Below are 17,528 nucleotides of genomic sequence, written 5' to 3'. Positions count from 1 at the left end.
CATAACTGCCATCACCAGCCACACTGCTAGAAATCAAAATACAGCAACGCCAGTCATGACCCTTCGTAGGACGAACGCAAGCCCGTTAAGTGGTGGCCAGGGCTTGAGCTTGTTAACTATTGCCTGCTCGAGACGATTCCGATTACTTACCGCTGCCGCCGCTGCTACTGGCCTCTTCCTATGGCTTCTTCTAAATCATACCTCTCCGGCCAAAGTACCGGACTGGTCCGCGTTAGGATGGAAGGCAGGTAGCGACAATTCACCGCCTGACCAGATTGACCACACCATCTGGTCGAGGTTCGCCTATGTACAATATGTTACGAATAGTGCCTACTTGTGCAACTCTGTTATGATCTTCGAGACACTTCACCGGCTGGGCAGCAAGGCGGATCGTGTCATGATGTATCCATCCAATATGATGGACCCGGCCGCAACCGGGGCTTCCACGCCGGACGGGGAGCTGTTGATTAAGGCCCGCGATCAGTACGGCGTCCGCTTGTCGCCCATATCGGTGCACCATAGGGACAGCGAGGAAGGTACCTGGGCCGACTCATTCACAAAGCTTCTGGCCTTTAACCAAACGGACTATAGCCGTGTTCTTGTTCTCGACTCGGACGCCGTCGTGCTGCAATTGATGGACGAGCTATTCCTTCTCCCGCCGTGCACCGCCGCGATGCCTCGCGCGTACTGGCTTCATCCGGACAAGAAGATACTTACATCACTCCTTATGTTAATCGAACCAAATGTTGTCGAGTTTTCACGAGTGATGGATAAGATTGAGAGTGCCGGCAGAAACGATTACGATATGGAGATTGTGAACGACTTATATATAGACAGCGCCATGGTCCTTCCTCACCGCCGATATGCTATGCTTTCGGCCGAGTTCCGCTCAGATGGCCATGCTCTGTATCTCGGCTCCGATCGGGAAGTGTGGGATCCTGTGGCCGCGTATAACGAGGCAAAAATTATCCACTTCTCCGATTGGCCAGTGGCCAAGCCGTGGCTTCCGACGCCAGCGGAAGTAATCCAGAAATATGAGCCCAAGTGCCGAATGAAGGACGGTTTGGAAACATGCGTCGAGAGAGAGCTATGGTACCGCCTATACGACGACTTTCGAAGGTACCGACGGGAAATCTGTCCAACAGGTGGAGACCGGTAAATTGGGTAACTAAAAGAGGGGTACCGAAAACAACTTATAGGTTAGGAAGCTTGACGGACGGACGGTCTATCCATCAGGCCTTGCGGACAAGACCAACGGGAGGAAATACTAGCATTTTAACAGTTAGTATATTTAGGTTACGGCGGGAAGTAGTTACTGCAACTAGTGTTCCTGGTATATCTAGGTTACGGTAGGGGAACCCTCTCGGTCTTATTAGTAGTAGTATATGGGCTTCCTCTTTTTCTTAGTAGTACGGTTTAACGTAACTGTTACGGAATGTTAATGCTCCTATGCCCGTATTTATGCGAATATTAGTACCGTTAATGCCTAGTATCTTATAAGGTCCGGTCTATCCTGCCCTTTCCGTACCCTTTACTATACGGTATACTAGAGCGTTACTGCCTATTGGTAACGATAATTGTTGGTTCGGTTCTGGGGGAAACTGGTAATAAGAGATCTCTTTCAATAGATTCAATTTAGTACGAAAGGAGGGAAAAGAGGCTGCCCCTGAGCGGCCACTTTTATCCTCTCTGTAATCGTACCCTATACGATCACGTAATCCTAGTCTGTTGGTTCGGTTCTGGGGGAAACTAGTAACAAGAGATCTCTTTTAATGGATTCAATTTGGTACGAAAGGAGGGAAAAGAGGCTGCCCCTAAGCGGCTACTTTTATAAGTAAGCGTAACTTCGAGCATTATAGGGCGGGCTGTATACAGCGTTGGGATTGGATTAATGCAAAGAGGCAATTCCAAGAGGAGCATAGAGGCAAGAAGTGGATCCAGAAGTATCTTGTCTGCTGGCATTGCTACTAACTGCAGTCTATTTGCCCTAGAGCCGACCCTACAGCTACTGTAGAAGGACAAGGGCTAGAGGAGTATCGGTACTGCAATATAGTCCTCCCGGCCTGCTATGGTGTGTGGAAAAGCGCTAGGCGCGATACTTGGCTATTACAGTATTTCGGTAAGGTATTTAATACGGAGTATAGTAAGGGAAAAACCGGTAGGAAGGGTATGGGTTAGGGCTAGAAATGGGTTTCAAAAATGAAAAGGGGATAGTAAAAAGTAAAAAAGAGGGTAGAATTAATAGAATTATTATATAAATTCATTCACTATTATATAAATTTACATAGATTTACAATAATATACTCTATAAATTTACAATAATTTACTATATGTAAATATAGTAGTAAATAATAATAATATACTTTTAGACGTAGGTCTAAAGGTAAATTGTATTTATTTCTTTTATTTTTTTACTCTTCTTTTTATTTTTCTTCTTTGTCTCCTTTCGGTATATAAGGGAGTTACTTCTTCTTTAATCCCTATTCTTTTTTGGCTTTTGCTATTACCTATCTATATAGGATCTACCTTAGGACCCGGGTCCTAAGGTAGGTCCTATTTACTTCTTCTTTAATTGTAATTCTTTTTTTTTACGCTTTTGCTATTACCTATCTATATATAATCTACCTTGGGACCCGGGTCCTAAGGTGGATCCTATTTATATTTTCCTTAATCCGTATCCTTTTCTTTATAGCTTTTACTATTACCTGTCTATATAGGACCTACCTTAGGACCCGGGTCCTAAGGTGGATTATTGTTATGGTATCGGGCTTAGCCCGATATAGGAGAACGAAGGGAACCAAGGGACCTACTAGGAGGAACGCACACAACTAGAAGCCCTAGTTGTTAGGTAGTTTTCCCTCCTTTAAGTCTTTTAATAAACATTATTGAGAGTCCTAGAGCAGTCGCCTAGCAACTCCGTAACATTTAAAAGACTTTACTTATACCGGTTAGGAGGAAGGAAAAGCCTAACTATTGTAAGTCAAAATGGATAAGGGGAAGCCCAAAGAAATTAACCTCCAGCAAGTCATAGAGGACTTTATAGCAAAAGTCCACATAGAGTTTAGCCAAATACACGCCCAAATGGAAACGTACTCTATACAAATCTTAGCTCTACAGAAGAATAGGCAGCAACAGGTACAGTAGGACCTAGGGCATTCGTCGGCTTAGCCAATAGATACCTTAACAATCAACCCCCAGCAGGAGCGGACCGGGGACGAGTTAGGCATACTACGGGCCCGTGTTAAACGTAAACCGATTCCGGTCGGGGACCCGCATAATAGCAACAAGGGTACCTTTACAGCCTGGAAGTTCTGCATAAACTGCAAGCTCCGAGTGGATAAGGACTTTATTGGGTCCGCCCAGGACCAATAGATCTTCGTTTAGCAAAACCTCTCGGCCAAAGTCCAGCAACAAGTTACAACGTACTTCGAAGAAGGCTCCCGCATCGGTTACGACCCGTTCCAATTCCTAATATACCTCGAATCGGCTTACAGTAACCCTTACCGCTAGTAACTAGCGGTTGTCGAACTAAAGGACATTAGGCAAGGGACGTTGGAGTCGTTCCTAGCGTTCCTTATACGCTTCGAAGAGAAGCTTACACTAGCAGGAGGGATACATTGGCCTAGTAAGGTAAAACTTATAAAGCTCCGTATTGGGCTAACTAAGAGAATAAGGGACTGTATCCTCTAGCGGGGGACTATAATAGACAACTACGATAAGGCGGTCAACGCATATAAACGAATTGTATTCGAAATGGAATCGCAACGCATAGAGGATAAAATTAGGGACCGGGGCGGGCCCGGCTAGGGGACGGCCAGGGCGACCCCCCGACCCAATAAGGACGGCAATACCCCAATGTCAGGGGTTAATACGGCAGGCTCTAGGGCTACGGCCGGGCCTAGGGCGGCTATAACTAAACCGATAACGAAAACGAACCGAGGCCAAGGTAGGCCCTAACAGCGGGCGAAATAGGTCATACAGGAAGAGAGAGACAGGCGTAGGGCGGCCGGTATATATATCCGCTGCAGGGAGGGAGGCCACTACATCCAATAATACCTACAATAAGCTGCAATCCTATATACCCCAGGGACAAGCATTCAGACCGCTTAGGGGGAAGAATATATTTGCAAGGAATTAAAGACTAAGGAAGAGGAGGGAAATAAGGCGCCTCTAAGCTAAGTCTTGCTCGGAGGCACTAAGGGTTTACAGGCAAGCGGACTATAAGGAACTAGGGGAATTAGGAGACCGAGTTTAAAAAGATTACACTAAGGATAAATAGACTACCCTTTCTTATTGCTATACTTGTAAATTCTATAAGGTTCCTTAATGTTTAAATCGATAGCAGCTGCAACTGCTATAGGGCTATTAGCGAAAGGATAGCCTAACGCCTGCAACTTAAGCTTATCCCTCTCCCAACAAAACGGCTACTCCAAACGGCTATTATAACATCTCGGCGGAATACAGGCAATACCCTTACCTACCCTACAATAACTAATATAGTCCGTACGACAATCGATATAGATAGCTGGAAGAGCCTAGTACTACTATACGTTATCCTAGGCCTAAGTCGAGACGCTATACTAGGCCTACTATAGATAGAATACCAACGGGTAACCCTAAACGCAATAGATCGGACTCTTACAATCGGGGCAGTAGGTAACTAAATTGTACAAGCAAACGACATCCGCCCTCCCGACGGATCCCAGGAGGTATACCTTACGCTAGTACAAACCTTTTTACAGAAACAATAGGGAGTACTAGTAGTAACAAGCTTGCAAGAAATAGTAATAAAACTACAAGAAACAGCGCTATAAGTACCCGGAAGTACAAATACAATAACAATAGCCCTACCTACTCTTCCGGCAGCCCTCTAGGACTACACTAACCTTTTCGATAAGGAACAAGCCTTAGGCCTACTACTATACTAGGGCTCCTAAGACTACTACATCCAACTACAACAAAACGACAAGGGAGAAACGCTACAGCTACCCTAGGGTCTACTATACAATATACTATAAGACTAACTACTCGAAGTCCGCAAGCAGATTATAGACCTACTAGATAAGGGATAGATATAGGTAAGTTCGTTAGTAGTAGTAGTACCAATACTACTTACTAAGAAAGAAAACAAAGGATAGAGGCTATATATAGACTACCGGGCCCTAAACAAGATTACATAACAGGACTGTTACCTACTCCCGCTAGTTAAAGAAACGCTCCGCTTACTCTTAGGGGCACGCTAGTTTACCAAACTAAACGTACAAGCAGCATTCTACAAGTTACGTATAGCGCTAGGAGACGAACCGCTTATAGTATTCTATATATAATTTAGTCTATTCGAATAGTTAGTCTATCCCTTCGGCCTAGCTAGAGTACCGGCTTTATTCCAGAGATATATTAATAGGGTATTGCAGGACAAATTAGGGGAGTAGGTTACAGCCTATCTAGACAATATCCTAATCTATACCTCCGGATCAAAGGCCGACTATATTACTAAGGTTAGGGAAATCCTTAAGCGGCTCCCGGCAGCCGGTCTTTACCTAGATCTCAATAAGTACGCATTTGCAACAATAGAAGTTAAATACCTTAGGTTTATTATCTAAGCAGGCGTTAAGGTTAGGCCTAACCTAGCGAAAATTGCTGCAATTTAAGAATAGCAACTACCTACTAAGGTAAGGGGGATTAGGAGCTTCCTAGGCTTTGCGAACTTCTACTGCAAATTTATTCCCAATTTTACAAGCCTTATAGAACTACTTATAGCCCTTACAGGGAGGGGTATACTATTTCGCTAGGGACCTAAAGAAGATACAGCCTTCCAATCCCTTAAGCGTACCTTTTCGTTATACCTAATCCTAGTACAATAGGACCTAGATAGGAAGACTCTTATTAAGACCAATTGCTTAGGCAAAGCACTAGGCGGATACCTCTTGCAAATCGATAGCAAGGGGGTCCTACGACCAGTAGCCTACTACTTAGCCAAACTTATACTAGCAGAAAGGAATTATACAATCCACGACAAGGAACTCCTAGCAATTATTAGCTATCTTAAGGCGTAGTCGGCAGACCTATAAGGCGTTGCGGAACTATTTACTATTCTAACGGACTATAAGAACCTTAAATACTTTACTAAACCGTAGGAGATATCGGAACAATAGGTACAATAGGCGGAAGTCCTTGCAAACTTTAATTACTCGCTACAGTACAGACCGGGCTTGCAAGTACAACGGCCGGATACGCTCTTGCGTCGGGAACAGGATAAGGAGGACGCGCTATGCCTAGGATAAATACTTCGGCCGGTATTAATCTCTATACTGCAGGAGGCGCCCAAAGGCCAACCCGCACAAAAAGGTCCTAACGCCTAGGACACCCAGGATACAGCAATTACAAATACAAGCATAAATCGGGCGAATACAGGGACAGACCGGGCCCAGGCCGGCTGCAAAGTACTAAGTACCCAAAATACAATAGCTATAAATACAGGGGCGGACCGGGCCCGTCTAGAGACGGAAGGGGAACAGGGAGCTATCAATACATCCCAACTACTCCCAGCAGTATAGGGACTACTCCTAGTAGTATAGGGACCAATAGGGAGGGAAACGCTATTTCTACAGGATACGCCAGCCGGCTAACTGCTCTTCCCGGAACCCTACCTACAGGAATTATAGGACTAAGCGTTACAAAACAATACAATATATAAAGCTTAACGACAAGCAGTAGCAACAGGCGCACGGAAATTCCCAGCAGAAGTAAAGACAAAAGAACAAACGGCCAATTGTACTATTAGTACCTACGGCGCAATACACTATAGGGGACGCCTATAGGTACCTACCTAGGAACTACTAATAACGCGAATAATACAACAGGTACACAAATTACCTATATCGGGCCACCCTAGTCGTAACGGAATATTCCGCGTACTTTAGCGGGACTTCCACTAGGATAGTATATTACAGAACGTAGTACGGTATATTTGGAATTGCTACTACTACTGGAGCTGTAAGAGCCGTCTATAGAGATAGGGACTCCTACAGCCAATCCCCCCGCTAGACCGTTACTAGAAGCAAATATCGATTGACTTTATAACCGACCTACTAGTATAGAACAATAAGGACCCCTAATTCTTAATAGTTATTACAGACTGCCTCTCTAAATTTATCTAACTTAAGGCAATAACTATAATAAGCGCAAAGGCTTATACAGAACGGTTTAAGACCTATTAGTAGCGATTTAGGGGTTTTCCCGCCCAGATTATAATAGATCGGGGATTAAACTGGCTTAGTAAGTTCTAGATATCCCTATGCTCCCTTATTGGTACGAAGCAACTCCTATTAACTTTATACTACCCCTAGACGGATAGGGGCACTAAGAGGGTAAATTAGGAAATTCAAGCTACCCTAAGGATCCTAATCTCATTTAAGCAGTTTAACTAGCCGGCCCACCTAGCCGCCTACCAGCTGGCCCTAAATAATAGGGAGTCTTTAGTTACAGGAGTTAGCCCAAATAAGCTATTGTTAGGCTACGAAATCGGTACAATACCGAGGGTAGAGGACAACTAGGTAAGCGTAATAATACTAAAAGGGAGGGCTATTGCTTTCCTATAATACCTAAGGGAAGGAACAGAAATTATATAAGCGGCTATTGCCTTTATACAATAACGCTTATACGAGTCGGCAGTAGCTTTAGGTCGCCTAGTAGAAAAGTTCTAGGTAGGCGATAAGGTCTAGCTTAGCCTTAGATATATTAAAACCAACAGGCTATACAGAAAGCTAGACTAAGTTACTTCTAAGTTTACGGTACTAGCAGTACTAATACTACTTACAGTAATACTAAATATTCCTTAGGGCTTATACCCTACCTTCTATATAGACCTTATCGAAAGGGCAGTAAACGACCCCTTACCCAGTTAGGTAGTACGGGATTCGGAGCCAGGCCTACTGCTAGTCCAAGACAAGGACGGTACCTTGCAAAAGGAATACTAAGTCAAACGCATCCTCGCTATAAGGGGGGCCTAAGGCCAAGGGGGATAACGCAATACCCTTGTAAAATAGCTAGGTTACGAATAACTAACCTAGGAACCGATAGAGGCTCTAGTACAAATGGAAGCCCTAGAGGAATTTACACAGCAATAGGGAGATCCCTATACAAACGGCGGAGCGCGGGTAAGCCGTAAAACAAAACGTAAAATTTTAACTATATAGAAGGAAAAACTCGGCCCCGGAGCGCCCCCGATAAGGGCCCGACCCAATACTACTACTACGGATATACGCTAGCCGTACTACTTAGACTCGTTGGTTTTTGTATCCTTCTTGCTTTCGTCCTCCTTGGTATCCTCCTCGGGGAGGGTCTCGAAACTATCCGTTACGGCACTCGGGCGGGGGCGGGACGTAACCGAGGGGGGCGGGGGCGGGGGCATAAAACGAAGGCGCCGGGCGACTTAGGTAATATAAGGGGCGGAGGCAACGGGGCGGCGCGATAGAGTTGCATCGGCTATGCGGGACGAGCGTAACCTGCTGCAATTGCGGGCAATGCGGGGAGTAAAGGGGGCGGGACGGCGTACTAAGGGGGAACCGCTAGCGTAAGACTCGTACGACTTATAAATATTGCAGCGCATCTCGGCTAAAGTAGCTACTAACTCAGTACTAACGCCCTCCTGCGCCTGCTAACAGCGGGCAAGGCCGCATACGTTACTCTGGATGCCCGTTAGGGCCCGAGCTATACCCTGGGCAAATACGCCGAGCTGCATACTCGGTACAGCGCCGGAACGGCTACCCGCTTGAGTCGGGGTTAAGGCGTTGGCAGCAAGGATAAGGGTGCGGTTCGGGTCGTCGTTATTGTCGGCAGCGGCGGGGGGAGAGACAACACCCGGTACGGGGGCGAGGGTATAGGCAGGGCGCACGGGAGCAGGCTCTATCTCGGCCAAAGCCAGGGTGCAAGCCCAAACCCGGCCCAGGGCCAGAAACTCAAGCGATAGGACGGCGCAAGCGCCCGGTACGGCCCCGACCTTAGGGCGGGCCTCGACCAGGATGTAGACGTTGCGCTAGGCGCAAGTACAAAGGTTACGCAGGGCGCAATACAGTTAAGGGCGCGCAGTAAACAAATGCAGTACCTAGATGCATTTAGCGTACGCACGCGCGCACGTACGGCAGCCAGTACTATAGCCCGGTACGCAGTCGTTACGGCCGCTGGTAACAAGGCAATTAACGCAAGGGAGGTACATTCCGTACACCTCCTCCGGAGGTGCGAACTCCTCGTCGGAGGAGTTACCCTCCACTAGGTATTCGCCTAGGGCGCAACAGCGATCCGACTTATCGGTATAGTAGCCATTACGAGGGCCCGAACCGCGTCCGGGAGGGGGGGGAGGAGTACCTGCGGCGGTAGACATAATGGCGGCAGCAGCGGCAACAAAAAGGTAAATAAGTCCTCTATAAGGGAGGAGTAATAATAGCAAGAGTAGGATTAACAGTTCCTATCGTTACCAGCTTGTTAGCCAACGGCCCGAAGGACATACGGAACGGCCCCGACGAGGAAGCAGTAACCCACCTTACGGGGGAGGAACAACAGCAATAGGGGAGCAGGCGCAATAGGAGGCGGCAAAGGAGTTAATAACAATCGTACGGCAAGAAGCTAAAAAACAGGTAGGTACAATAGTTAAAGGAAAGAGGAACGAAAAGCGCAACAGAATGGGAACAGAGAAGGCAATATAGAGGGAGTAGTAAGGGGGAAAAGCAGGGTAACGCTAGGCGCCTTAGGCACCCGGCAAGCACCCGGTAAATACCCAAGGAGGGGACGGAACGGGGTAGAATTAGTTACCCCGGGTAACCAGCAAACCCTAAATAGGGGACGATACGGGGAGGAGACCGCGTACGCTAAGCACCCGACGAATACCCAAAAAAAAAAAAAAAATAAAAAAAAAAAAAAAAAAAATTCGGGGGAGCTACGGATTGGGAAAACTAGCCTTAGGAAGGGCGGTTTAGCTACGGCTATAGCTAGACTTTACTTCGAACGGGTAGAGCGAAACGGTATATTATGGTATCGGGCTTAGCCCGATATAGGAGAACGAAGGGAACCAAGGGACCCACTAGGAGGAACGCATATAACTAGAAGCCCTAGTTGTTAGGTAGTTTTCCCTCCTTCAAGTCTTTTAATAAACATCATTAAGAGTCCTAGAGCAGTCGCCTAGCGACTCCGTAACAATTATATATAGATAGGTGCTAGTAAAAGCCGTAAAGAAGAGGATACGGATTAAGGAAAAAGTAGATAGGATCTACCTTAGGACCCGGGTCCTAAGGTAGCTTATATATAGATAAGTACTAGCAAAAGCTCTTGCAATTTGGGTGCGCAAGAGGAGGGGTAGTAGAAGTATATCGCACGGACTAGGGAATCAATCAAGCTGTTAGTAACAGCATAAGGGGAACTAGTTAGTAACTGGATAAGAGTGCACAATTAGTAGTACCGAATTATATAAACGAATACAATTATATTTCAAAAAGGAGAAACTATTCTAAGGGAACGGCTACTGCCTTATATAGGTGTAGAAGTACAGTAAAGACTGTTCCAGCTTATTCTATAAGTAGGGTAAGTAACATTCCGACTTATTCCAGGAAGTTCCAGCTTATTCTATAAGTAAAGTAAGCAACATTCCGACTTATTCCAAGAAGTTCCAGCTTATTCTATAAGTAGGGTATAGAATATTCTAGAATATTCTAGAATGTTCTAGAGCATTCTATACTATACCTAATTAGGCAAGTATCTTTAACAACAGTTTAGAGAAATAGTATATTGTATACTATTAGTCAGCTCTATATACTTACTTATACTCTTAGTATAGTATAGTATATCTACCAGTAGTAGTACTTCTAACAGTTGCTACTAGCAGTAGCAATACCCTAGGGTTACCTAGGGTTAGCCTAGCCTAGCCTAGCCGTTATGTGGCGGGGCTTTTTCAGTCAAAAAGGAAACCCTAGGCGCGTTAGCGCGGGCGGAGCGGGGCAGGTACCGATTGGCGGGGCGCGCGCGCGAAAAGGTACTTGCGGTCGGGATCGTCGAGTCAAAAAGGTGCAGTCAAAAAGATCCACCAATACGCGGCCGCGCGGGTCGGGAAAAATACGACCGTACGGGCGGAAAAGATTGTTCGGCGAATATCACGTCGCATCGGCCGTAGCGGTGCGCAGGGCGCGGCAAAATAATCCCCAACAGTAAAAGTTTTCTTGTCGGGAATTTGGGGAATTTCGGTACGACAATGGTTGGGTAGGTGGGGGGTGGGGGGGGGGGGGGGGAAGTAGCGGTGTATTGGTATTGGTAGCTTTGCGGGCGGGGCTTGAAAAAAAAATCCCATCAAGGTAGCAGGGCCAGACCAATAGTAGACTGGAGTAAGTATAGTAGTACTCTATTATCTATCCGTACGTACTTGGGTTGGATTATTTCAATTGGATTGTTTCAATTGCCTTGCAAACGTATAAGTAGGTACTTGTAGCTAAGCAACAGCAATTAGCAACAACAATAGCAATCGGGTCAGCAACAGCAACAGCAACAGCAACAACAACAGTAACGGCAACAGCAACAGTAACAGCAACGGCAACAGCAACAGCAACAGCAACAGCAACAGCAACAGCAACAGCAACAGCAACGGCACCTGCAATTGTACCAGCAACTGTCAGTACCTGCAACAGCAACAGCAACGGCAACAGCAACAGTAACAGTACCGGCACCTGCAATTGTACCAGCAACTATCAGTACTTGCAACAGCAACAGCAACAGTAACGGCACCTGCAATTGTACCAGTATCTATCAGCACCTGCAACAGCAACAGTAACAGTACCGGCACCTGCAACAGCAACAGTAACAGTAACGGTACCTGCAATTGTACCAGCAACTGTCAGCACCTGCAACAGCAACAGTAACGGTACCGGCAACAGTAACGGCACCTGCAATTGTACCAGCAACAGTAACGGCACCGGCAACAGCAACAGCAACAGCAACAGCAACAGTACCTATAACAGCAACAGCAACAGCAACGGTAACAGCAACTGTACCAGCAACTATCAGCACCTGCAACAGCAACAGCAACAGCAACGGTAACAGCAACTGTACCAGCAACTATCAGCACCTGCAACAGCAACAGTAACAGTACCGGCAACAGCAACGGCAACGGCAACAGTACCGGCAACAGCAACAGCAACGGCAACAGTACCGGCAACAGTAACGGCACCTGCAATTGTACCAGTAACTATCAGCACCTGCAACAGCAACAGTAACAGTAACGGTACCTGCAATTGTACCAGCAACTGTCAGCAACAGCAACGGCAACAGTAACAGTACCGGCAACAGCAACGGCAACGGCAACAGTACCAGCAACAGTACCGGCAACAGCAACGGCAACGGCAACAGCAACAGTAACAGTACCGGCACCTGCAATTGTACCAGTAACTGTCAGCACCTGCAACAGCAACAGTAACGGTACCGGCAACAGCAACGGCAACGGCAACAGTACCAGCAACAGTAACGGCACCTGCAATTGTACCAGTATCTATCAGCACCTGCAACAGCAACAGTAACAGTACCGGCACCTGCAATTGTACCAGTAACTGTCAGCACCTGCAACAGCAACAGTAACGGTACCGGCAACAGCAACGGCAACGGCAACAGTACCAGCAACAGTAACGGCACCTGCAATTGTACCAGCAACTGTCAGCAACAGCAACGGCAACAGTAACAGTACCGGCAACAGCAACGGCAACGGCAACAGTACCAGCAACAGTACCGGCAACAGCAACGGCAACGGCAACAGCAACAGTAACGGTACCGGCAAAAGCAACGGCAACGGCAACAGTACCAGCAACAGTAACGGCACCTGCAATTGTACCAGTAACTATCAGCACCTACAACAGCAACAGTAACAGTACCGGCACCTGTAATTATACCAGCAACTGTCAGCACCTGCAACAGTAACAGTAACGGTACCGGCAACAGTAACGGCACCTGCAATTGTACCAGCAACAGTAACGGTACCTGCAATTGTACCAGCAACTGTTAGCACCTGCAACAGCAACAGCAACGGCAACAGCAACAGCAACAGCAACGGCAACAGCAACAGTAACAGTACCGGCACCTGCAATTGTACCAGTAACTATCAGCACCTGCAACAGCAACAGTAACAGTACCGGCACCTGCAATTGTACCAGTAACTATCAGCACCTGCAACAGCAACAGTAACAGTACCGGTACCTGCAATTGTACCAGTAACTGTCAGCACCTGCAACAGCAACAGCAACGGTACCGGCAATAGTAACGGCAACGGCAACAGTACCAGCAACAGTAACGGCACCTGCAATTGTACCAGTAACTGTTGGCACCTGCAACAGCAACAGTAACGGTACCGGCAATAGTAACGGCAACTGTACCAGCAACTGTCAGCACCTGCAACAGCAACAGCAACAACAACGGCAACAGCAACAGCAACAGCAACGGCAACAGCAATAATGGGGTTTGGTACCTTCTCTTACGATGCAAGCCATCAAGTCGTCGTATGCCAGCTATGCAGGACCTGCATAGGGCCAAAGGAAACGGCCATAAGAAGCCATCTCCGAGCAGAACCGCACCGACTCCTCGGCCAAGACCTAAAGTCGACGGTTACTTCCCTTTTAAGCTATAAATGCCGATCTGAAAAGGAACTTCGAGATAATAGGCCAAGCCGGACTATAACCTGCGTACCTATTGAGGGCCTAGCTACATTCCCTGGATACCTCTGCAATAACGGGGATAACTGCGACTTCTGTACAAGGCGGCTGGCTGCAATGCACGACCACCTACCAAGGCACGGCAAGACACGAGCACAACACACAGAAGGTAACCCCCTATGGCGGGCCTGCTGCCTACAGACCTACTTTACGGCAAAGGGTAGGATTGACTACTTTATCGTTCAGGACCAGCAGGAACGCCAAGGGGTACCATTATCGTTATCGGTAGAGGAAGACGCCCTATTCGCCACGTTAAAGCAGGATATACAGCAAGCAACAAGGGACCTGGACGAAAAGGCAGCTACCGTACCGGATACCGACGAGACGGCTAGAACGGAGCGGCAGCCGTGGCTTGTTATGACGGGTTTCCCCGACCACCTACGGGGGCTACAGGATTCAGAGATCCAATCGTCGTATACACTACCTGGGAAGAAGAAATATAACAGTAGTAGTGATAACGAAGAAGACTGGCTACTGCTACAGATTTTGGAAGCAGCAGAAGAGGTACTTCGCGATGCTTATTCTGTCTGTAGCTACCGGGGCCTGGGTCAGAAGATTACACAGCAACGGGCCACTATCCTCAGTAACTTTACAGCCGGCCAGCCGGCCGCCCGGGGCAATACTATTGCGTTCCGTAGCTTTAAGAACCAGTCTACGTTATCGACCTACTTCCGGAGGATGAAGCAGCTACTTGTCTACTACTTTCGCGTTGTGTATAGCGAGGACGGCCACTTTACAAGGGTAGGCAGCCAGGAAGAGGGTGGCCAGGTATTGCCAAAGGATATAATCCAGCCAACGCAAGCCCAGCAGGAAGCAATATTGGATGTTATTACAGCTATATACGATCAACAGGAAAACAGCAACAGCAACAGCAACAGCAACAGCAACAGCAACAGCAACGGCAACAGCAACGGTAACGGCAACAGCAACAGCAACGGTAACAGTAACGGCAGCAGCAACGGCAACGGCAACAGCAACGGTAACGGCAACAGCAACAGCAACGGCAACAGCAACGGCAACAGCAACGGCAACAGCAACGGTAACGGCAATAGCAACAGCAACAGCAACGGCAACAGCAACGGTAACAGCAACGGTAACGGCAACAGCAATAGCAACGGCAACAGCAACGGCAACAGCAACGGCAACAGCAACGGTAACGGCAACAGCAACGGCAACGGCAACAGTAATAGCAACGGTAAAGACAATACTATAGTTAAGAAGGCTATACGAAGGCTATATATTGCATTAATCTATCAGGAAATCGGAAGCGTACCCTTTGCATCCCCACTCCTAAGTTTCTGTGCTATGCTTAGCCGGATATCAATCCAAAAGAATGGATTAACTAGGGACGGCCTAGGGGATACAAGGGTATCAATTTGGGCAGATCCAGGTAACTATAATAGTAACCTTTCTGCCCTTATCTGGTGTGCACAACTACTTGTCTTTAATTTTGTTTGCTTTCAGAAGCAGGATAACGAAAATGGGATCCCAGCCCTACTGCAAAAGCTCTGTCGACGTATGATCCATGCGGCAGCCGAGACCCCTATTGGTTATATGCTTCAATGGCGGGTATACCTCTTTGCTATACGCACATCGGCTTTTTCACGCAGCCAGGCCCGCTGGCTACTTAACGGCCAGGCCTTTGACTACCAAGGCATAAGGCTAAGTCTCGACCAAGTCTCCCAACTTATCGTCTCAGAATACCAACAGGCATATACAATACTATACAACGACCTACTACTTGGATCGAGGGATATAGTACCTATTGAGTCGTGGAAGCTATATGACGACCTTGACGTTGAGGACTATGGGAGTGACTGGCGTACCGATAATCGGAACGCCGAGGTACTGAGCGGTACTGAGCAGGTCCTACTGCAGTATATCTTCCAGAACCCATCCCAACGACGGGCATTTATACAAGATAACCCTAGTGGTTCCGGAAGTTCAATTTGTCCCCGTGCTATTGCAAATTATGAGGCACAAGTACAGCTATTCCTTCAACGGATGCTTGTTCTTATGCATATCTCACCATGTCCTCCCTTACGGGCCCCTGAGATACTATCTATAACGTATACTAATACGGATCGGCGCCGAAGTATTCTACTATGGGAAAATACTGTTATGCTCTATGTACGGTACCATAAGAGTCTTGAGCAAACTGGTGCACAAAAGGATAATATCCGCTTTTTACCCCAGCCTATAGGCAATCTACTTCTTACCTATCTTGCTATTGTACAGCCGTTACGACAGGTATTCCTTCGTCAACAAAGCCCTAATGCATTACTATCCCCTTTTTTGTGGTCTAATCTTAAGGGGCAGGTTTGGAGAGATACTACTGTTTCCCGGTGCCTACAGAAAGCGTGTACCCAGGCCGAGATTCCTTCCTTCCAGGTTGCCTGGTGGCGCCAGGCTGCAGCATCTATTACAAAGGAGAAATTCAGTCCCAAGGATCAGGAAAACTTTGATCTACAAGATATTACAGCAGCAGAGGTAGAAGACGAAGCCGACCTAATTGTTATGGCCGAGGCTAGTAACCACAGCTATCGGACTTTCAACCAGTCTTATGCCGGCAGTACGACCCTAGTTATGAGTACACTACTTGGCCGTGCATACCGTGCGTCGCAGAGTTGGCAGTCCCTTTTTGGTATCGACAAACAACTTAGACTTTTACAGTTACAGCAGCAAAGGAAGCGACCACAATCTATATCAGAAGCAACAGGGCTACAACTATTGCACAAGAAGACTAGGTACCGTACAAGGCCAATAGCCGACGAGGCTAGTATTCTATTGGTAGCCCGTCGTCTACGGAACGACCCGTCCCTCCAGCTACGCCCCGGGCAACGGGAAGGACTTCTTGCAGTAGTAGGTCCACGAGCAGCCGAGCAGGCTATAGTTGTACTTGGTACAGGATGTGGGAAAACACTTATTGTTACTGTTGCTGCTTCCCTAGATGGAGCTGGAACAACAGTCCTTATTTTACCTACAGTGGCACTACGAAACGATATATGTACCTACCTTAATACTATTGGCCTCCGGTACGTTATCTGGCTACAAGGGACAACAAAGACAGCGCCTCTTGTACTTATTTCTGCCGAGGCTGCTACAACAGAGGGCTTCCTGGAATACGTTAGCCGGCTGGAAACCCGTCAGCAGCTAGACCGGATTGTTATTGACGAATGTCACTTAACAATTACGGCTAGTAACTACAGAAGATCGATGGTCCAGCTTGGCTGGTTTGTACGGAATATTGCAACACAAACAGTCTGGTTAACGGCAACCCTACCGCCATGTTTCCTTCAGACATTTATTCAGCACAATAAGCTTGTGCAACCACGGGTTATCCGGGCATCAACAGACCGGCCAAATATACAGTATATCGTTTTACGCCAAAACAAACGGGGTTCCCTACAGTCCTGGGCGGCTAATCTAATACAGTACTGCTGTACGGAGGAATTCTTTAATAGCAGTCGCGACCGGATTATTGTATACTGCCAGACAAAGGACCAGGTCTCCGAGGTAGCCGGATTATTAGGGTGCCAAGAGTTTACAGGGGATTCGGGTACAGTAGACGAAAAGGCTGCTATAATCGAGCGTTGGCTATACCCAGGTACGACTACTGGTACGACTGCTGGTGCGACTACTGGTACGACTACTGGTACGACTACTGGTACGACTGCTGGTACGACTACTGGTACGACTACTGGTACGACTACTGGTACGACTACTGGTACGGCTACGGCTGCTACTATTGCTGCAGCAACTACAATTGTTGCTACCTCAGCATTAGGCGTT

The 17,528-nt window shown here is 47.3% G+C and overlaps 2 protein-coding genes and 1 pseudogene across 2 annotated transcripts; 2 read left to right on the top strand and 1 right to left on the bottom strand.

Annotated features, from left to right (window-relative positions):
• Positions 1 to 55: 55 nt before the first annotated feature.
• DCS_03310 (putative glucose n-acetyltransferase protein) lies at positions 56 to 1,159 on the top strand (the record flags this gene model as incomplete). The annotated part of the gene is made up of 1 exon (XM_040800631.1): positions 56 to 1,159. The coding sequence occupies one exon, from the start codon at positions 56 to 58 to the stop codon at positions 1,157 to 1,159; it is 1,104 nt and encodes a 367-aa protein (XP_040655664.1).
• Positions 1,160 to 8,659: 7,500 nt separating this feature from the next.
• On the bottom strand, positions 8,660 to 9,382 carry DCS_03309 (uncharacterized protein; the record flags this gene model as incomplete). The annotated part of the gene is made up of 2 exons (XM_040800630.1): positions 8,660 to 9,037; positions 9,191 to 9,382. 2 exons carry the CDS (start codon positions 9,380 to 9,382, stop codon positions 8,660 to 8,662), a joined length of 570 nt encoding a protein of 189 aa, XP_040655663.1.
• A 4,411-nt stretch (positions 9,383 to 13,793) lies between these two features.
• Positions 13,794 to 15,138, top strand: DCS_03308 (annotated as a pseudogene).
• The last annotated feature ends 2,390 nt before the right edge of the window (positions 15,139 to 17,528 follow it).

Source organism: Drechmeria coniospora, chromosome 02 (assembly GCF_001625195.1).
Source record: "Drechmeria coniospora strain ARSEF 6962 chromosome 02, whole genome shotgun sequence".
Taxonomy (NCBI): Eukaryota; Fungi; Ascomycota; class Sordariomycetes; order Hypocreales; family Ophiocordycipitaceae; genus Drechmeria; species Drechmeria coniospora.
The sequence above is the reverse complement of the archived record's forward strand: the minus strand, read 5'-3'. Positions and strand labels throughout refer to the sequence as shown.